This window comes from Hydractinia symbiolongicarpus, chromosome 5, assembly GCF_029227915.1.
Source record: "Hydractinia symbiolongicarpus strain clone_291-10 chromosome 5, HSymV2.1, whole genome shotgun sequence".
Classification (NCBI taxonomy): domain Eukaryota; kingdom Metazoa; phylum Cnidaria; class Hydrozoa; order Anthoathecata; family Hydractiniidae; genus Hydractinia; species Hydractinia symbiolongicarpus.
This window is the reverse complement of record NC_079879.1, coordinates 18969519-18991756: the sequence shown is the minus strand read 5'-3', so window position 1 is coordinate 18991756 and position 22238 is coordinate 18969519. Positions and strand designations below refer to the sequence as shown.

General features: G+C 32.2%; 2 protein-coding genes across 2 annotated transcripts in view; one reads left to right on the top strand and one right to left on the bottom strand.

Annotated features, from left to right (window-relative positions):
* The window catches only part of LOC130645138 (protein RRP5 homolog), a 30687-nt gene extending 18944 nt beyond the window's left edge, over positions 1 to 11743 (bottom strand). Inside the window, exons 1-9 of the mRNA XM_057451019.1 lie at positions 11516 to 11743; positions 10950 to 11066; positions 10639 to 10809; positions 4268 to 4432; positions 2880 to 2976; positions 2633 to 2733; positions 1450 to 1518; positions 289 to 396; positions 13 to 216 (exon numbers count right to left, since the gene is read on the bottom strand). Of these exons, the coding sequence (XP_057307002.1) occupies positions 13 to 216; positions 289 to 396; positions 1450 to 1518; positions 2633 to 2733; positions 2880 to 2976; positions 4268 to 4432; positions 10639 to 10809; positions 10950 to 11066; positions 11516 to 11728 (1245 nt within the window). The 5' untranslated portion in view covers positions 11729 to 11743. The remainder of the gene's footprint in view (positions 1 to 12; positions 217 to 288; positions 397 to 1449; positions 1519 to 2632; positions 2734 to 2879; positions 2977 to 4267; positions 4433 to 10638; positions 10810 to 10949; positions 11067 to 11515) is intronic.
* On the top strand, positions 10108 to 20976 carry LOC130645144 (succinate--CoA ligase [ADP/GDP-forming] subunit alpha, mitochondrial-like). Its single transcript, XM_057451031.1, has 13 exons — positions 10108 to 10137; positions 11897 to 11957; positions 13998 to 14110; positions 16656 to 16772; positions 16961 to 17104; positions 17786 to 17854; positions 17949 to 18006; positions 18083 to 18166; positions 19538 to 19615; positions 19962 to 20102; positions 20475 to 20524; positions 20612 to 20683; positions 20888 to 20976. The coding sequence occupies exons 1-13, from the start codon at positions 10123 to 10125 to the stop codon at positions 20918 to 20920; spliced, it is 1035 nt and encodes a 344-aa protein (XP_057307014.1). The 5' UTR covers positions 10108 to 10122; the 3' UTR covers positions 20921 to 20976.
* The last annotated feature ends 1262 nt before the right edge of the window (positions 20977 to 22238 follow it).

Genomic DNA, 22238 nt, shown 5'->3' with positions numbered 1-22238 from the left:
AATTTAACATACATGGACTATTCCTGATTCACCATTTGTCATTTTGACAACCAAGCCAGATGATGAGTCAGCATTCACAATTTCACATCCTTTAACTATATCACCAATGCTGTATTTGTTGGATATTATGTTATCAGGTAAGCAAATTATGTTCTCTAAACAGGAGATTCCAATTTGCTTCGTCTGTGGATTAACGTGTATGATTCGGCCACTTATCTAACCAAAAAGATGCTGATTACTTAAAACTTAAAACATTGTTATCAAATCTAAAATAATTTATTAACCAACCTTTTTTTTAAGCAGTTTCTCCGGTTCTTGTTCAGAAGGTAAATGCAATAAATCAACAACAGCATCAAAACTTTCAAATATTTTGCCAGATACCATTTCGTCCGAAACCTTAAATATGAATTACACAGTTTATTTGTAGCTACAAACGATTTGACTGACCAAATAGTGTGTAATTTAACAAACACACAAAACATCAAGTTCATCTCTGTGGTTAAGTAAAAACAGTCTTTTGGAGTAAATTCACCCACAATCAAAAAGTCATTAGAGAAACATAAACTATCTATTATAATAATACAGCGTGTTAGTGTGTTTGACAGGTAATTTAAACATTTTGCATTTTCCTTTGATGCCGCCAAAATATTTATGTTTAAAATGTTCAATTTTCTAAGATTACGGCACAACATTAATAATATTAATGTAATGTCAATATCTTAATTTAAATTAATAAAGCCATTACAATGCACTTAAAACTTTGGGACCAAATAACTAAGAAACCGGTGGTAACGTCAGTCATTTTTTATTGCATGGTTAACTACTGACAGCCTGGGATCAAATTGGGTAAGTTTCTCAAAACCTGGGTTCCCAAATCTGTTTCGGAATGACCAGGTTGATGAAGTCTTCAAAAAACGTTTAAATCTCAATAACTCTGCAACCGTTTGTCATAATTAAATGATCCTATACATCAGCATCTTAATGAGCATGTAAAGATCTATACGATGAAGGGCATACAAATTTCAAAAAAAAATTTGTGTATTGATAGGTCCTTCCAGACGTTAGCAAATTTTAAAACCCTTGTACCTCCTTAAGCGTTTGTCAAAAGGACATGATTCTGTAAATTATTTTTACCAGCCTTTCAAGCTCTATACAATAGAGGCAATAGGCAAACAAATTCCCCAAAAAAGTTTTGTTTATTGACAGGTCCTTGCAGACGTCATTAAAATTCAAGTGATGGTTCCCTTTTTATTGTTTCCTACCTAACTGGATTTTTCCACAGGTCTTATGGACTAGTATTTACTTAAAACTAAGATTTCATAAACCACCTGGAAAAAAGTCTTATTTGGTATTTAACAACTTCTATTCTAGATTCCTGGCATCACTGCTGGATTTGGTTTAAATACACAAAATCACTTTTTTCTTATGGTTATTCTTACATAGCCTCACCTCTGTCACAGTTAGCTTCACTAATTGTCCAGGTAGTATAGAATTAAAGTGAGATGCTTTTTCTTCTACCTAAATATACATTTTAGAAAATACATTAATTACCAAAATTTTCAAACAGTTTTAATTTTAGACAGACATAGGTCCTAAAATATGGTTTGAAATCTTCTGTACACAATTTTCCTTTGTGCCTGGCAGAAAAATTTAAATCAACTTTTTTTTCACTTAACATATATCTAGTCAGCAACGTATCCAGGATTTTTTTAGGGATACCGGACTGCTAGAAGAAAACAGCAGGGGGTGAGAAGCGGCTGTGGCGCCCCTAGTGGGTCTAGGGCTAGCCCTGGTGGGAGTCCAGGACTCTTTCAGTGCCTTAAACAGTTAAAAATAGTGTGATATCTACCTTTAAAATGTTGCAAAAAACACTCAGGGGGTAAAGAGATTCAAGTCGCAACATTCTGAGGTCCCGTAACCGTCAGTGTTTTTTTAAATAAAAAAAGATTCAATGTTTGTAATAATGATTTTCACTTGTTCTCATGCAATACAAAAAAAGTATGGCACTACATTATTGGTCTTGACTTTTGTACTGAATTTGAATACCTCCAACTTAATGTTATTCCTATTTCCTAACGTGACGCGTAACTCACACTTATATGCACATGAACTTCACGCACATGACTAAGGCTAAACTGGATTTATCTAATGAAATAAACATGGTGGCAACACTGCTAAGAGTTGTTTCTTTTTTTGCTTTTTAAATTTGATTTAACAAGTAGAAAATGAAGACTGGTATGCTAGTTGCCTATAAAATATCATAGTATCATAACAGGACCAATAAAACATCATTTTGAGAGAAATTTCATTTTGAAAATTCAAGTGAAATTTATTTTTTGGCCGTCTGAGTTTAGGCGCCCATACCGGTCTACCGGTATCCGACTCCCAATGGAAACGCTGTGGGTAAGTATGACCACAAAAAAAGCTGAAGTTTACTTAGGTGCATGCACATAGAAACTTCTTTCGCTTACATTGATTATTTCAGAGAATTTTCTGTATCAATCATTTTTGCTAATATTATGAAAATTTAACAAAAAGCTCAAGGAAAAAAGATTACAGCACAATTTGCTGAGAATACTTTTAATGTTGCCTAGCCAGTTCAAAAAAGCAAAAATAACACAAATTAACATACCTGTACATCTTTTATGTTTTTCAAACTCAAAGTCACCACTTTTTTATTTGCACTTATTTGTTTGATATTAAACCACATCATAGATCCAATGGATAGCTTTCCTAAAGTTTAAGAGGAATTTATCTATAAACTCTTTTTCTACAAGAAATATATTTGCAGAATTTAGAAGTCATTTAAGCATTTTTAGATCAAGTGTAAATTCTTGGAGAAACTTTTTATAATCAAACCGAGATGGTAAAATGTATACCCTTGAGTTTAGCTTTTGGTAAAAACCCTGACATGTCTTTCTTAATGGATACAAGATAGCCATGATCTTCTTCACTTTGCACAGCACCCCACAGCAGCTGAAAAGGGAAAATAGTTACACAAAAGAATTACAACCAAACAACTATTCCCCAAATATTGTTGTTTTCTGCAATAATACTAATTGAGCCTTCAAACTGGTGCCTTCCTATGTAGCATTTATGGCATGTTACAGGGAATTCCATGAGACGCGTGCGATCATCACACACGCTAATTACGCTCTTTACTCGCGTTAATAAAAAAAATTGTTTTTTCCCCGTGTTTAAATTAAATATGTTTTTTTCTGCCTGTGTGAAATTAAATGTGTGTTGAACATTTTATTTTAAAATTAAATTTAATTTAAAATAAAACCTCAATAAAGAAAAAATGACTCCCATTTTTACCATTGTTATAGATAATAGATAACCTACGGAGAAAATATAACCCTTGGAACAAGATTGGGGATAAATAGCACTACAAAATGGCAGACCATTGCAATAAGTGCAACGTGTAGCACGTGTCAGCGTCTCTTCATCCACTGTTTAAATTTAATTATATGGTATTTACCTATTATAAATAACTTCCTACAACGAACCAAGGTGTTTTGTTAATATATTTAGCACTTTTAAAGAACACTTATGGGACTGATAAGAGTGAAATAAACCAGGAAAAGAATCGGAAAAACGCACGCGCAAATTTTCTAAAATAGATTTACGCATGTGATGTGTAGCACGCGTGTTGTTTTCTTCGTGGAATTCCCTGATGTTAACTAAATGTGCCTGGTAAAATTAAATAAGAAGAAGTTATTTTAATTTCATACGACTTGGTCAATTTTGCTGAAACATGCACTAGCACATTGATAAACACAAAAAAAATGCTTTATAGACCTAAATTGAACCACAAAATAGTTAGATCTCATTTCGTAAACATTAGTTTCTTGTGCAATTTTTCCTAAAAAAATGTAAGCCTACGTAATGACTGGCCAAAGTCTCAGAAACAAAAATTTTTTAGCAGTTAAAAACATATTAACTGAAAAAGAAAAACAATCAATCTCAGAAAAATGTAAGCTTTAGATGTTAAATTAAACAGATTTAGATAACTTGCAAAAATCCATGAAAAGTTACTGAAACACGGATAGGTTTGTGATAAGTTGTGAGCTCTTGAGTATTCAATGTTTTATGGCCTTATTTTAAAAATGACCAAAAAACTGCTGCAATTGTCTAAACAATTTAATAAAAGAAGTCAAAAGAAGTTTCATATTAGCTATATTTATTTGTCACTGCAAAAATTGTCAGTTAGGAACTTGATGCTGTAGGATGTAAATTTGTAACACTTTAGTGCTTTTATACATACCATATTCTTATTGATGCAATTTTTCGTAACAGATGAATTCACATCGTTAGGGAATATCGTCAAGTGAATTTTTTGATATCCATGTTTTGATGGAAACAACTCTTTCACAACCACCGGAATTAACTGTCCAACTTTAAACAAGTTGGACGCAGTTAAAGTTGAACCCTAAAATCAAGACAAATTATTTTTGCTTTGTTTAATTAGAATAGATGATTTCAAAAATCCTGTCTTATTAGGAATTCATTCATTAATTTAAGTTAACTACAACTTTATATATAAAGGAGCATTAAACTTAAGTCTGAATTGCTGAAGATAACAAAGTCTCTTAGATAAGACTGATAGCTGCAAAATAATAAGGGGCAACAATAAAGAAACTCTTGCGGCATTTTGAGACATATTTTTAGCTGTTTAGAAAAACTAAATAAATATCTGCATCCTAGTGGCACTACAAGATGACCAGCGTTATAGAATAATTTAGAGTTTAGAATTAATTCACTGCACTAAAGAAAAGAAGCTCCTTAATCATCTCATAATAAAATGTCATTAAAATTTGAAATTTTGTTGTTATTTTATTAAGCTTTAGGGGAATTTATTGATATATATTTTTGTTTGTTTACAACATTACTGAGACTAAATAAATCAATTATACTAATACTTTACAAATCACAAATTTAAGCTAATTTTTAGGCGCTTTAGCAAATTTGATGATAACATCAGCATTTTTTTTACCAAGTTGTTACTAAAAGGGATCCCTAAACTAAAAGAGAAATTCTTAAAGGGATCCCGAGGTACTTTTACAAGTTGGACTCATCTGAAAGATTTGCATGAGAAATGCTAAATGATATATTTACTTTTTGTCAAAATTTCATGTAACTCCAGATATAGCTTTTTAAATATTTATTTTTCTTGTTGCTCGACCGCCTTGTGGTTATCTTCGACCTTCTTCTTCGTAAAAAAATTTTCATTCTAGCTCCAGTCTTTTTTAGTGGCACGTGACCCTGTTATGTAATATTTTAGTAGCGCTTTAATTATTACTGACTGTATAACCAGAACAAATACCTTCGCGCAGCAAAGTGAAACGAAAGCTCTTTACGAACAATTATTTTTAAAAAAAAATTAAAATAAGTTCTTTACAAACATTACTTTTTTTAAAAAAATAGGAATTATTCTGCATATATGTATGAGAAATCAAAGGAAAAATAAAATGTGCATGATTTTTATTTAAGATGCAAGTTGCGCATGATTTTTATTTCAAAGGACTTTTATTTGAGACGCAAGTTGTGCATGATTTTTATTTCAAAGGACTTTTGAGACGCAGGTTGCAAAAGTTGCTGATTTTTCAACATGTCACACATTTGTGTATGGTTCTTATTTTAAAAGGATATATATTTGGAAGGCAAATATGAGTAACAAAATATCAAGGTGTGACTATAAGCCCATAAAAAGGTATGGAAAAAGTTGAAGAGAGAAGGGAGAGTGGGCTGCATCACCCCTCCCCTTCTAGCACGAATAGGATTAAGGGCGGTTACAACCTTTGTAATTTGAGACGGCACTCGACATTTGCCGAGGTAAGTACCAACAAATTATTTGATGTGGTAAAATCACACATAAAAAGGCATTGTGCGATTAGACGTGTAAAAAATAGCCAAATATATAACAACAGAAAAAAGTATTTGTTTTTCCAGAGCATAGTTCAGTTGCCTCCTACGGCAATGCATGAACAACAAACTTAGCAAAAAACAGTTAGTTTTGCGCTTCAACTGCATCATTAAAAGCAGTTAGTTTAGCACTTCAACTGCATCATTAAAAACAGTTTGTCACCAATGTAGTTTGATTAAATCATTTTGAAAATTGCAAAAATATATTTAATAAAATGCCGTTTTCTCTGCGCCGAACTTTAATATTTACACATCATCATCATCATCATTCTCGGCTTAACGTCCGTTTTCCATGCTAGCATGGGTTGGACGAGGTATATTAATGACCCTCTTCCAATCTGATCTAGACTGTGTTAGATCTAAACTCAACTTCCTCTGTATCAAGTCTGTCCTTATAACCTCCTGCCAAGTCTTTCTAGGTCTGCCTCTGGGCTTTGCCCCAGGAACTATCAAGTCTCTACACTTTCTTACCCAATTATCCTCCTCCATTCTTTCCAAGTGCCCCAGCCAGTTCAATCTTCTTATCTGGATAACATCTTTAATTCTACAGAGACTTAGCCTGCTTCTTAGCTCATCTGAACTCTTTCTGTCTCTCAGACTGGTGTTACACATCCACCTAACCATTCTCATATCATTCCTTTCTAAACAGTCAAGATCTTCCTGCTTCACTGCCCATGTCTCACTACCGTACAACATAACACTTCTTACACAGGCCTCATACAACCTACCTTTTACCTCAATTGACAGGACTCTGCTAGTCAACAAAGGAAGTAACTCTCTGAACTTTTTCCAAGCAGAACCTATCCTGCAAGTAACACTTCTACCAATACCCCCTTCACTGCCCAACATATCACTTAAGTAACAGAAGTTCTAAACTATCTCTAACGAGCCACTGTTGTACATCATTAAAGCTGGAAATACTTCATTCTCTATAATCTCACCTTTGCAACACTTGCATACAAACTGTATGTCAGCTCTTAACCTTCCACTAATACTACTGCACTTCTTATGTACCCAATGCTTGCAAGTCTGACAAAAAATTGAGTTACTACCAACCCCTTTCCTGCAAACTCCACAAGGCCACTTTCCAACTACAAGGTCACACTTGGCTGCAATGCTACTAATCATGACTTTAGACTTTGCTGTGTTTACCCTTAGCCCTTTCTCTTCTAGTCCTTTCTTCCACTTCTCAAACTTTTTAACTAATTCTTCCATCGACTCTGCTATGAGAACCAAATCATCTGCATACAATAACTCCCATGGACAACCTGTTCTAAACTCCATCGACAGCACTTCTAAGACTAGAATAAACAACAAAGGACTAAGTACAGAACCCTGATGTACACCAACATTTACACTAAATTCATCACTAAGTGAATCGTTAATCCTGACACGACTTCTAGCATTGCTGTACATAGACTGTACCATCGTAACTAGCCACTCATCCACACGTAATTTTCTCATAGCCCATCAAATAACTTTATGTGGCACTCCATCAAAAGCTTTCTCTAAATCTACAAAGGCAAAATAGAGATTCTTTTTCTTTCCTAAATACTTTTCCTGAGGCTGTCTGAGCAAAAATATTGCATCTGTAGTGCCACGCCCGGGAACAAAACCAAATTGCATCTTATCTATATTAATTCATTCTCAAGTAACTTATCAATCACTCTTTCAATAACTTTCATTACTTGATCAACCAACTTCAAACCTCTATAGTTACCCCTTTCTAATGCATCACCCTTGCCCTTGAAACAATTCACTATTACACTCGACTGCCACTCACTCGGAATAGCACCATCCTTTATAATCTGGTTAGCAAGACTTGTAATAAGCTCAACTCCAATATATCCAGATGCTTTTACCATCTCTGCAACAATACCTGATACTCCTGCAGCCTTGCCAATCTTCAATTTCCTAATAGCCTCCACTACCCATTCTGTCTTGATATAATTGTTACACAATAACTATTATTTCATTTCTTATTTTTCTTTGCTTTACTCCAGTAAAAATAATATCTTTTATTTAGGAGGTAGCTACAGTACTGTGAAAAGGTTTGTTAACATCGTGGTTTGTGTTTATTTCATGTTACGCACGAACCATGATGTGTATTTTTTTAACAATCGTGGACCTCATGATTATGTTTTGTGGACTACACGAAAAAACATTAAACACAACACATGGCGTCCACGATAGATAACTTCTATTGTAAAACAACAAAGACAAAGACGTATTACAGGGTGACCACTAATAAAATGAGAACAAAAGTAAAGATACTGAGGAGAATTAAGGAATTGTTTATTTTGCTGCGGACAAGAATAAAAAAAAATAAAAAATAAGGATAATTAAGGAGAAAACCAATTTTAGTTCTCTATAATTATACATATTATACAAATATACATATAAACTATGCCCTAAAAGATAGAAAATATAGGATTTCAGGTAACAGAGAAATATGTCTATTTCACTGGTGATGAACAATCCATGAACACATTTCCAAAAAAGTTGCGATCAGAAAAATTAAGAAATAAGGAGAAATTAAGGAGAGTAGCTAAAACTTTAATTTTTTTAAGTACTTTTAAGGAGATTTTCTTTTTCTAAGGTTATTTAAGAAATTTAAGGAGGAGTGGTCACCCTGAATTAGTTTATCAATTAAATCAAAAACCGAAGGAAAAAATAAATTAACACTTGTTGTTTTAATTTGTTGTCATAAAGTTAGCATGGAGGTTTTATTCGTTCGTGAATCAAAATGCGACGTAAAAAAGCATTTTTATCACAGCTTTTCGTTTATAAACTTTTAAAATGCAATCTAAAAAAAACATTTCTATCGCTGCTTTTTGTTTATCAACTATTAAAATGCAATCTAAAAAGCATTTCTATCGCCACTATTCGTTTTTAAACCTTTAAAATGTGATCTAAAAAAACATTTCTATCACCGCTTTTCGTTTTTAAACTTTCAAAATGCAATCTAAACAAACATTTCTACTGCCGCTTATCGTTTATAAACTTTTACATTTTTAAACTTTTAAATGCAATCTAAAAAAGCATTTTAATCGCCACTCTTCGTTCTTAAACTTTTAAAATGCAATCTAAAAAAGCATTTGTATCACCACAGACAAATTTAACATTTCTATACAAATGACATTTTGTAAAAATACAATCGCGTCCATGACCAAAAAGTATACACCAAGCAAAAACTACGGATATGCTTTTTTAACTTGATAAAAATAATTAACTTTAATGAAAGACTTTTTTGAAAAGAAAAAAAATTAAATTATACTGGCTATAAAAATCGTAGAGCTCGCAAAAATAATTTGTGGGACACAAGATCCTTCGTGGAGATAATAATATTGCGGGGTGGCCATGATAGAATTTTTAAATGTTTGTTATACATAAAGACCACGATTTTATCGTGATTCGTGTGCACCACGCTCGTTACACAAACACGATGTCAACAAATCTTTTCACAGTACTGTAAAACATTTTTTGTGTTTTGTTAAGTTTAAAAATTTAGAAGCTTTAAAATCACAACAGCAGTTATTTGTCTACGCTAAAAATGTAGAATTACAAGAATTACAAGGTTTCCATTGGACATTAATGTACCATGCATGCTTTTAAAGATCTTATGCAGAGTAGTTGAAAACCAAAATGCCTCGAGACAAGGTTAGCATACTCTAACTTTGAAACTGATTCCCCAAATCTTTTGTGTTCAAACGTTCATACAACCAAACATGTGGTGTTGATGTTTGTGCTGCATGTTGGAAAAGCATCATTAAAAAACAAACTTTAATTAAATAGCATTTTTTGTCTCTTGCTGTATCATGGTCAATAGGTTATAGGTCAGCAAATTTTACAACCTGTTTGTTGAACTAAATTCTTTTCAACTCCATATTATTTTTTTTTATTTTATTGCTTAGAAAACAAAAATTATTGGTACAAAGATCGATTTAGAAAATATGGTAATTATTTTTGGCTATGAAAGTCATTAATTATAGCAAATGAAAGTCATTAATTTGAGCAGTACAAAATTATGTAACAGCGTCATGTCCCCAGAAAAATACTATACCTTGTCTGAAATTATTAACAAACAAGAAGATTGAAGTGGCCATCAAGGTGGCAAGAAAAACAAATATTTAAAAAGGATATCTGGGGTTACATGAACTTTTTAACAAAAAGTGAATATGTCATTGGGAATTTCTTATGAAAATATTTCAGGTAAGTCCAAATGGTAAAAAGTACCTCTGGATCATTTTATTGTCTGAGCAACATGTAAGTTTTATGTCTATAAAACAATAACAACAACTTTAGAAATACAAGGGGTGCGAATCAGCCCACTCAGCATTAAGGAGTCCCTAAATAGCATAACATGAATCAGGGTTAAATAGTTTCATTTTGGAAAAACAAAAATAAAAAACAACTATGCTACAGGTTCCTATTTCTATTTTATTTACATTTTTCATAATAGACATTGCATTGTTTTCACTGTTTGAGAGACAAACTCTGTTAACTGATGTCATTGCCAGAAGTTGTATGCATCACAAAATATAAAAAATGGTGCTGCTCAATATGGGACTATTTCGAATGATGAAAGATAAAAATAAAACTTTTTCTAATCATTTTATAAAACCAGGCCTTACTAAAAAAATTCCCCATAAATCAATCTCATTTAGATTGTTTAGAATGCATGGAGAATAATGAAAGAATCTCCTTGCTTACATTGTCCTCTTCTTTTTCATCTGTAGATTCATCTTCTTCCTGCCCATGGAGGTGGGCATGGAGATCTGATAAAGCAATACATCCATTTAAACTGTTTGGTAAGCCAACAATGATATCCTTCTTGTTTATTTCTTTGACATATCCAAGAACCATTAAACCTTTCAGCAAATACTACAATGGATTATTATTATATATATATTAAATTTTCTAATTTTGAAAAGAAACTTTTCTTTATTTCTAAATTCACAACGGTTACTGCATGTGTCAACATTTTTTAAGAAAAGGTTGAATAAATAAACAGTAAATTGAACCTTAAATGAAAAGTGATCTATTGCAACTCCTTTTGATTTTATTGGTGTAGAATTAAATTCATTGTGTTTTTTAATTTGCTCAGACTTCTTTCTTTTCTTTTTCTCTGGTTCAACATTCTAAAACAAAAATTAAGACATATAGCTAATTACAATCAAATCATTGGAGGCAAATGAGGTAAGTGTACAAAATTATTTTAATCGGGCAAGATTTCCATAAATCAGGTGAGTATTTTTTTGCTTAAAACTGGATTTAAAAAGAGCAAGGATCAGCAAAAATGCAATATAGCTTTATAATTTTTTTTTATCTGAAATTGTAAACTAATTATGCACAGATTTACCGATTAACATTTTAAACAAGCGATTTACTGCTTAGGTAAAGATGTACTAGATGCCTTATTAAGAGATGTAGTTTATTTATACCGCAACAGCATATTTAAATTTTTTCCCTGATTGTTATCACCATGGCTGTTATTTTCACTAATAAAATTTTTTCACATTTTTGCAGACGGGAAGGCTTTTTTGCCAAACTCTGTGTTGAACTAGGGGGAAAAGTTCGAGGTACGTACCCCAAATAAAACATCTTTTTCTGCCTTATCTCTAACTTTACGCGCTTCTAAGGGTGTAAGCGATTGGGCACCTCCTCTTGGAAAATCTTCAACAACCTCCTCAGACATGTTGATTGTTTGTGCTGTCCTCTCCCGTATTAATTTTTGAAGATGGTCCATGTGCGTTGAAAAGAAATAAGCAAGGCTGATCTTTACGTTAGGATTATGGTACATTTGCGCAATTCAGCACAGTATTAGAATAATATTTGATAATTTCACAGATATTATGTTGCATATTTCCTGTTATCTAAAAAAAAAATTTCTGTTATTGTATTAGTAAATTTGAGAAAAGGAATACAAAAAACGTTTTTGTCTAATTTGCTTTTACTGTTTAAAACATAGTGTAACGGTTGCACGAAATCCCTTCTAGCTATGGCGGCGTCAGTTGTGTCAAGAAGATTTGGTTAGTTGGTTTTGATATACTTTTTATTATTATCAGGCCTTGCAATGAGCAAATCGTCCTCGTAGAATTTACGCAAGTGATCATGATCGCTTTTTTTCCACTGAAACATTAATCAAGCATCAAAGGGCATGTTACCTTTGACCAGTTGCAACATGATCAGATCCACATTTATTTTTAAAAGCCTTTTTCTAAAAGTTCCGTAACCATGCGCACGTGACACCAGACACAAAACTAGCTTGATTGTGGCGCCATAGCTTAGTGGTTATAAATCTCACACTTCATGCAGGAGAGCAGGGTTGGATTCCCCTTTTGGTGCAGATGTAATGGGCAAGTGAAGGTTACAATAGACCATTTCGGAAATTATGCGCCATTAGTGATTTTCGAAGCCCGGTGGTGCAAGTTGAACTTTAAACCCTATATGCCATAGTAGAAAACTATCTTTAAACACATAAAAAGAAACAAGTTTTATATACACTCTTAGCGTGTTTAGGTCTTCGTAATGTTTTTTTTCTAAGTAACAGGGGATAACACCAGACAACATTTATTTAAGCGTATTGCTTTGATCTATTAATGAATTAGAAATAGCAATTAAATACACGTGTAGGACTTAGGGATACTGAGTTTCTTTTATTATTATTTTAACGGTGAAGTAGATATTTAATCAACTTTAAACATATTTTTACGATCAAATTATGCCTCTTACAACGTATGAGGATTTTTTAGAACTTAGTGTGAGGCAGTTGACTGACTTCTTGTGGACTGAGTAATAGTTGAGTTAATCGCCAGAGCTTTTTCTGCAATGGAACTTATTATGCCAATAATTCAAACAAGCTTCACAGAGTAATTTATTTATTTATAAAAAAGATTAACACTAGTAATAAATTACTGCTATAATTGCATGAAACTGATAAAGACATACCTGTTTATAACAAAACATCATGTAAAATATACATTGTGACTGAAACAGATAACATAGAAAAACAAAAAATCGAATACCACTTTAGTCTGCGAATTTTTTTTTTTTTTACTCTTTTTTTAATGTTATACTTTTAAATACCTGCTGTATTCTCAAGTCAATGTGAAAAGAATTAAAATTGTTTTTTTCAAAATAAAGGAGAAAACTGCCATCAACTCACTCTTAGTACTTTTTTTAGATATAATACTTTTTTGGGTTTTTGATCAGGACCCCTGTTTAAAACCAGACAAAGTTTATATCAGTGTTTTAAACCAGAATATAGCATTCTAAAACAAGTGTTTGAGATCAGGATGTCCAATTTGCAAACAGGACTTTTTTTAATTGGGTTAGAGCATAATTATTGTCTTCTAGATAATATTCAAATAAATCAGAAGGCATCCATATACACTCTACAATAGTTGTGTCACACGAATGTCAGAGCCAAAAAGGCTTACCACTAAAAAATAGAAACATAAAGTTATGCAGGAATTCATAATGCAAAGTCAAAATTTATATAGAAAAAGTTTAAATGTTAACTTTTGATAGGATCCATGTCATCATAGGATTCAGTATTTCTATTAAACTATTAGTAGACATACTAAAGTCGTAAAATAAAATAATATAATTTTTTTTTTTTTGTGATGCCACATTTGCTATTCTATTATATGTCAAGCGTAAAATATATATATACATTCGTTCTAAAAAACTGGTGTACATACAAATGCGTACTAGAGTATCTAAATTTAGACGCAAACTAGTATTTTATCTATCAGTTTTCAGAAAGCTTATAGAATCCATGTTGCTTTCTATCTTCATTGGTTATTTTTCAGTTTTTGTCACAAATCACTTTGTATATAATTCTTATATGGAACACTGGGCAATAAACACCACCATGTCAAAAAGAAACTTGTCTATATCACAAAGGTTTTTATTATCAACCCTTTAGCAAAAAAATTGGTGACCATTTAATTGTAAGTTAAATTTGACCAGTTAAATTATACAACCCAGAGTCTTGGCCAAGGTCAGCTGTAATGAATCTTTTACTGTCTCTATGATAATAAAAAGTGGGAAATCATTTCTTTTAGGTCCTTGTTTAAGATCATTCTTATCCAGAAGTGCAAGTTATGAAGCAACTCGACCGGCCCTGTCTATAAACAAAAACACAAAAGTCATTTGCCAAGGATTTACTGGGAAACAGGTATCTTTAACAAATTTTATTTAGATTCAAACATGCTAAGGGATTGCCCCCATGATTGTTTCAAAAATAATTGTTTTAATTCATATAATATTTTATTTAAAACTATCTCTATTTGATTTTGAAATGAATTTGAAAAAATTAGTTTCCAAAAAGTTGTTTCAAATTTGTTTCAAAAAGTTTCAAATTGCTTTGTTAAATTGAAAATTGTTTCACAATTATTTAAAACAATTAAAATTAATTCATTTTAATTCGTTTTAGTTCAAAATACTTTTAAAATCACTTCTAACATCACACATCGCCTAATTCTAAAGAAATTTAATTATCAAATTATATAAATATTTGCATTCTTCATCACAAAAATAAGAAAATGGGATCGTAGATAGCAAAAAATATCACTGTAGATTGTTAAAAAATCATGAGAACAGGATCATAAAAAGCAAAAAGTTCAGCATAGATTGTTTGAAAATCATAAAAATAGGATCAGAGAAAGTGAAAAGATTACCACAGATTGTTTAAACACAATTTTCACAATTCGTTTCGTAAATTAATTTAAATTTTGTTTCTAAATTTGTTTTGAAACAGTTTCAAAATCGTTTGCTTTTACTTCGTATCGTTTTTAAGCTTAAAAAACAAAATAAACTACGTTTCCAAGTCGCTTTTTTCGATTCATAAAACGATCTGTAAACATTTTTAGATTGTTTAAGATTGTTTAGCTTCTACAATAATGTACTCAAAAAACTGCTTTGTATATTGTTGCTGTTATATGCTTTATTATGTTTGTGACAAACTGATTCCCAGGCCATAATTGGAAATAATTTACAAGAAAAGTTTCAACTAACAGAAGCGTTTGCTAGACATAATGTTAATCACACTGCTACATAGAATCACAGCTGCCTCTTTAATAGGCTAAACAGTCAGTTCACAAATATTTAATATCATTACTGGCATGAATAAAGACAAATAGAATATAACAACTAATTGGAGAAGTCTGCTAATTGTATGAACTTTATCATAACCTATTACGGCTTTGTATAGCTTCACAACAATGTAATGCCTTCGTTTAAAGAATGAAAATAAAGTGAACTAATTCATTCTAACAAAAGAAACAGGGGCAGCTGTTTTCTTTTATGTATGGCTTTATGGCTTAATGTATTTATTTTCTATTTTTTTCCAAAAAGTGCACTAATTTCTCCCAAATTTTTAACCCTGATCAAATCCTCGTTCTTCACGTGCACATGGTGAGGATGATGGATTTTGGTTGCTGATGTATTTCAGTGCTTCATTTTGGAAAGTTTAATTTTAAACCAAATTACAAGTTACCTGTTCAACTTGAAACTAAATTTTTATAGCGATGAAATCTTTAAAGAAGCATTTTTTTATGAAAATATGTGGTAAATGTGTGATTTTTATAACTATTTTAATATTATACTTTGGAAAAAATGGTGAAAACTCAAAAAAAAGGGTTTTTAAAGAAAATTTTTGCAAGGATTTGTTTTTGCGAATTCCTCATTTGGTAATATTTCGCGAGGATTTAATTTCGTGAATTTGGGCAAAAATCGCGAAAATTTCATCTGGCGGAAATTTGTACACTTAAGGTACTACTATTTACTGTCTGTTAGCATCCTTGTTTTGTAAAAATAATCTTCTAAAAAAACTAAAAGAAGTGCTTCAAATTTTGACAAAATGACAAAAATTGCCAGTCAAGATTTTTGGAAAATGATAATTACAGTACCACCTGAATGTAGCTCTACATGTACCAGAGTTTTTCGAACTCATGTAACAATCTCATGTCTACATAAAGAACCTTCATATATCTTTTGTTTACACACGAACTTAATTGCTTTCTATTGTTATCGCCGTTCGTGAGTCATAACAATAAGATTTGATGAATCCTTTTGTTGTCACATGTAACATGTATGTTATTGTTTAAAAGTGTTAAAGATCTGGAAAGCTATTAAAATATATTATTTTAGAAAAATGAACGAGCATAGCACGTAAAAATTAAATCATTAAATTGATTTTTTGTTTTTGAAATCTAATGGTCTTAGTATTTAAAAAGAACTAATGCTGCTACTTTTTAAAACTTTTAGTAATATTTCTTTATCATCGAAGCATATTTTTTAACATGCAAAACTTTTAAAAGTTCTCCTTATAAAAAGCCACGTTTAACAACGCAAACAGAGAAACCCAACGTTCAGGACTTTTTACCCTTCATAATAAGATTTCAAAAACAAATTAAATTTCTTTTCTAAACTTTTAAAATGCGATCTAAAAAAGTAGTTCAATCGTCGCTTTTTGTCCATAAACTTTTAAAATGCGATCTAAAAACGCATTTCTATCACTGCTTTTCATTCTTAAATTTTACCTTGTATTTACCGATTTAACATAACACATATTTTATGCACATGTGAACAATTCATGTTGTAATGTGACAACAACACTCTGTAAATGTAAATAGTTGCTGGGTCCTTTTATAATATTAACAGTGTAAGCCTAAATATTTAAACGCACAGAGTAACATTTTTTTGTAAATTTTACTATGTAGGGAACATTTCATAGTGAACAGGCTATCCAATATGGCACAAAAGTAGTTGGTGGTGTTTCACCAAAGAAAGCTGGTACGACACATTTAGGACAACCTGTGTTTGCTAGTGTTCGAGAGGTACTACTTTATTGTTTTCTTTAATCTGCAATATTCACCCAATTGACATGTTTTTTGATCAAAACTACATTAAGTTTCATTTTGGGGGCACGATTTTAAATATTTTTTGAGTTGATTATGAAATTTGGCGTTGTTTATAAAAAAAAGAGTGTATTCACATCTAGTTTAATAATATGGTTAAATTTCAGGCTAAAGAAGCTACAAATTGTGATGCATCTGTTATATATGTACCACCACCTGGTGCTGCAGCTGCTATTGAGGAAGCAGTTGAAGCTGAGGTCCCACTTATCGTGTGCATAACAGAAGGAATTCCACAACAAGATATGGTCAAGGTAAACTGTGTTTTTTTAATATGTGCTTGTTAAATTTGGTTTTCAATAACATTGCCGTTATTAAGCAAAGGTTGTTCAACAGTTGTATAACAGTCGCGATTTTAAGGTCTATGTTGGAACAAAAGTTGTGGAACAAAGTTGCACAACCACTGATGCATGACATCGTTTGCACAATATACTTTATTGAAAACCAAACTTCTGATATAAAACATGCTGCAAATACAACATTAATGTAGGTTTTTGATCAAGGTGAAAAGCAATGTATACCTCCAAAATCTCTCTTAAAATCGTCAACAGATTTTTTGCAAAATTATTGCATAATGTCTGATATTGTTATCCAAGCTAAAAAACGTACTATTTTTTCCTTTGATGTTTGTTTCATTGCTATCTTCTTTCTAAGAAAAAAATGTAGGAAAGAGAGGTACTTAAAGTTTATACTTTATTTCTGAGTGGTTCAGTCCACAACTAAAGATCACCCCTGTCATACAAGAGTAATATGGTTGCCAGGGTTGATTCAGCTTGTTGATTTACTGAGAACGCATACTGAGACACATTTACTGAGACACCCACAATAATAGCTTAAAAAAAAGAAATATCAAAATTGATATAAGGAAAAAAATAAAAGGACATAACATATTATTGCATAACATTGAGTTTTTCTGTTATTTTTTTCTGTTGTAGGTCAAACATATGCTTGAAAGACAAGATAAAAGTCGCTTGATTGGTCCTAATTGTCCAGGGATAATCAAAGTATATGTTTAATTATTATGTTTTCTAACAATCTTTTCCGCGATTTAAAAATGATTTTATACTAGTATAATAACTCCTTTTAAATATCTTTTAGCCTGGAGAATGTAAAATTGGTATTATGCCTGGTCATATTCACCAACCTGGTACAGTTGGTAAGAACACTCATAAGACTACTTTTTGTATTTTATCCGTAGTCCTTGACTCAATGTTGCTGGGCGTTTTTTTCAGGTATCGTTTCTCGTTCTGGCACTCTAACATACGAAGCTGTTCATCAAACGACCCATGTTGGCTTAGGACAGTCTCTTTGTGTAGGTGAGTCAGTCGAACATTTAGTTTGTGGTTAAAGGCTAACATGGAGAAAAAGCTGGAGAGAGTGTTATTTTCTCTGTTTCCCAGGAAATTTCTGAGAAATTTTTCTTTTCGAGTTATTTTAAAGTGGCAGTAACCCTTTTATGGCTGTCCAAATAGCTGAATTATTTACTTAGTGTTTTATTTATTTTTTTTTTTTTACTATCTATATTATAATGCCCGTATACGTCTGTCCGTCCGTCCGTCTGTCTGTCACGCAAAATGGTAGCTTAGCTGCGCAATAGCGAGAAGCACGCAATGCGGTATAAAAAGGACGGGGGAACCCGTGGATTTTTCCACGGGCTAACGACTAGTTTTCTAAAAATATTGGCGTTAATCCATAATAAAATAATTTTAACTTAACACTAAAGTTGTTGAGTCAGCAGAAATTTCTATTTAAAAATGTATCATAAACAAGAAAAAATCGGCTTCTACGAGCTCCAACTTTTTACAATCTCTTTTTTTTCATCAGCTTCTGTTTTTTAATACACCTTGAGTTAACCTTGTTAAAACGGTGTGCGGATTTTTTTGTTCATTTTTATTTTTTTAACAAAAGCCTTTTGTTTTTTTTCAAAAGATTCTTTGTTAGCATCCCCTGTTGCATCGAACGCTGTTAAAATATTCCGAATAAAAAGATTTCCGCACACCGTATCTTGGCTGCATGGTTCATCAAGCATGTCTGAAAATTTTAAAGTAAAACGAAAATACTATCAAAAGTTAAAACTCGTGCAGTGTAGCATAATGCAGATCGTCTTAAATTTCGACATAATGCGCCATCTTTGTTGTTATTACAGTTTCTCTTTAATAATTACGTCATTTCTTTCTGTACAATATTGCAAGCGCGTAGACTTAAACTATATTTGGCAAAACTAATTAATTATTCATGAATTTTATTTTAAAGAGGAATTGTTGAGGTTGAATATTTTTGGTGAAAGATAATAGTATTTTAGCCATAAAATCGTGACAAGTGTGTTATAACAGAAAAAATATGGATATATAGTCTCAAAATAACCTTTCGTAACTAATTATGTAAAAGAAAAATTTTTTAAAGGGTTACTGCCACCTTAACAAACGTTTTTGAAAAGGTTGCCACAAGATTGCAAATAAATTTCAAGTGATTCTCACCAAGCTAACATGTCGGATCGGATCGGATGTTTAGTGAATTTTTAAAATCTAAACTTACAAGCATTAGTACTAACATGTAGAAGCCGTTTTGTTGATTTTTTCATTACTAAAACAATGATTTTTTGTTACCTAGAGTCATGTAAACAACCACCAAAAATGCTGCAAGTTGACATAAAAAAAAACTTAATCCTTGTATTATTTTACCTGTAGGTATTGGAGGAGATCCATTTAATGGTACCAACTTCATGGATTGTTTAGATGTGTTTATAAAAGACCCTGAGACCAAAGGTATTGTGCTAAAAAGGTTAATGATTCCTAAGCTCTTATTCAGGGTGGTTACTTGATATTTGACCGGGCTTTTATCAAATAATATTATTTGTTGTTTTTTTTTGAGCAAGAAAACTTCTCACCGCTGACATAATGACGTAGCCGAGGTTGCCCTTCAATAGCCAATTAAAGTCTTCCGCAAAGAGTATAAATTATACGTTGCCACGGTATCAGCCGATATTAGCGTAGGACCTCATCGGCCTTTAAATGTGGTCAGCTTTGGCCTGCACTTAGTCTTATATGGTAATAGACACTATTGCTTTAACCTTAAAAATCTTGACCATGCATCCTGTTCTTTTTCTTTCAGCTATTATACTTATTGGTGAAATCGGTGGAGCAGCAGAAGAACGCGCTGCAGAATTTTTGCAGCAAAACAATGTAGGAGAGAATAGAATACCAGTTGTAGGATTTATTGCAGGGTTAACTGCCCCGCCTGGCCGACGAATGGGTAAGTAACGTGTATTGTTGGTCAACATAATCTGTTTACATAAAAGCCTTGTTTGTGTCAAGTGGGTTTATTGTTAGTAATTGTTGTTTTAACACAGGAAATGTTCCTCCCCCAAGCTGTTTTTTTGAAAAATCGGCCAGACTTTGAACTCTTCTGGCCAGCTGCTACCTCAACGAAGATGAATTTGAGCACTTCCAAATGTGGATCTTGTTATCTCAAAAGGGAGCAATCATAAGTGAAGGCCAATAGATGGCATGTCGCCTTTTCGCCTTTGCTGCGGCGCCAATTTGTGTTCTATGCAATCTAAGTGTTTAACCAAATAACAGAAGTTTCCATAAAATGTTTTATGATTGTGCCTATTTTTTACTGCAGGACATGCTGGTGCAATCATTTCAGGTGGAAAGGGAGGTGCAGAAGATAAGGTAATGTCTTCATATTGCGTTAACAAAACGAAACCTTAAACATTTTTCATCTTACACGTTTTTTATTTATTTATTTTCATCCTTTAGATTGCTGCTTTGGAAAGTGCTGGCGTTGTCGTTACTAGGTCCCCTGCACAGTTAGGCCACACCCTTAGAAAGGTAAGCACCCCATTGCTACGTTTTTTGTTGTTTGTCTGCGTTGATTTTGCGTCGCTGTTGCTGTCTGTGTTTTTTGTTTATATCTTTCACATCGTTTTCGTTGTTTGTTGTTGATGTTGTTCTTGTTATCTTTGTTGATGGTAATGCTGATGTTGCTAATGACGACTGTGTATGAAAAACGATTTTTGCTTTGCTTTTTTTTAGGTATTTGACGATTTTTACATCGGTAGCCATTAAAGAATTGCTTAATGTACAGATATATTTATACATAAAACTGTTAATTTGAAATCGAATTTTCAATTACTTTTTCGGTAGCCGGTTCAGTGCTTTTTCGGTAACCGGTGCAATGCTATCCCAACAGACACGTAGTAGTTATGACATTAATCCGGCATGATATGCGTTATTTTTGAAATAGAATGACAATTTGTTTTTGAGAAATGGTTGCGATCCATGCCACCCAAAATCATTAAAACGTTTCAACGAATTGTTTTGAATTTTATTTTTGACTGAATTTTGGCCCAGTTTTTTATGTAACGTAACGGAGATAAATACGGAGATGTAGTACAATAAAACATGAATTTGTAACAATTACTTTGCTGGAGCCTTATTTTGAAAATACGAATATGATTTTCAATCACGATTACATGCTACAACTGATATAGAAATCTTGTCGTTCACGAAGAAAGCGATAACAGAATTTTGAAATGAAGTTGCATTCTCTTTTAATGTATAGTTTAGTGAATTAATTTTTAAGTTTAATTTAATAACCTTGGCTTTTTTTTCTTTGAAATGTCGCAACTTACTTCTGTTGTACTGGTATTATAAAAATTAGCTAGCTACTTTGACAATTTTTAACCACAAAATATAACTGAGTTCTACATTTCTTTTCTTGGATTGTTTAAGAAGGTAAACTGTGGGTTAAACCTGTCTAATAATTTACAAAGCAAAATAAGCCACGCCTGCAAACCCCTTGAAATGGAATATACTCAAGTTAAAAAGCTATGAATCTATTATTTCTTAGGTTAGGATTTTTTTATATCAATTCAGTACGTAGCTGGCATAAAAAAGATGCGAGCAGAATTTTACCATTAAGATAACAGCAGTCGATTTTGTTAAATACAGTAACTTATGTAATATGAAGCCTTAGCAGTCGTCAAACATTTAAAATTCAACCTGGCCTCAATTATTATTATATTATAGCAAATGATCTACCTACATTTGAGTGTTGTGAATTTCTGTTGTCGCCCTGTAAAATGTGGATTGGTTGTCCCTCCTCTCCCGTGGATGATTCGGAGTATTGTATGTAGAGAACGAAATTTGTGCGGGTAAAGAAATGGCCTAAGAAACAAGGGCTTTGTCCAGACGCACAGAACTTTTTCTTGTATACCGCTTTCTGTTCAGGTAGTAAAATTGATCCATGAAAATAGTGGCTTCAAACTGTGATTGCAAACAGTTCGTACCTTTTGTCATTATTTGAAATATGAAGTTCCTTGTGTGCTCTTAGTAAATAATTCCTTCTAAATCCACTTTAAAATACTTTGCCATGGTTCTATCC

Coding starts and splice junctions, on each gene's coding strand:
- LOC130645144 (XM_057451031.1), top strand. Junction 18,007..18,082: donor TCACCAACCTGGTACAGTTG/GTAAGAACACTC, acceptor CGTTTTTTTCAG/GTATCGTTTCTCGTTCTGGC. Junction 19,616..19,961: donor AAAAGACCCTGAGACCAAAG/GTATTGTGCTAA, acceptor TTTTTCTTTCAG/CTATTATACTTATTGGTGAA.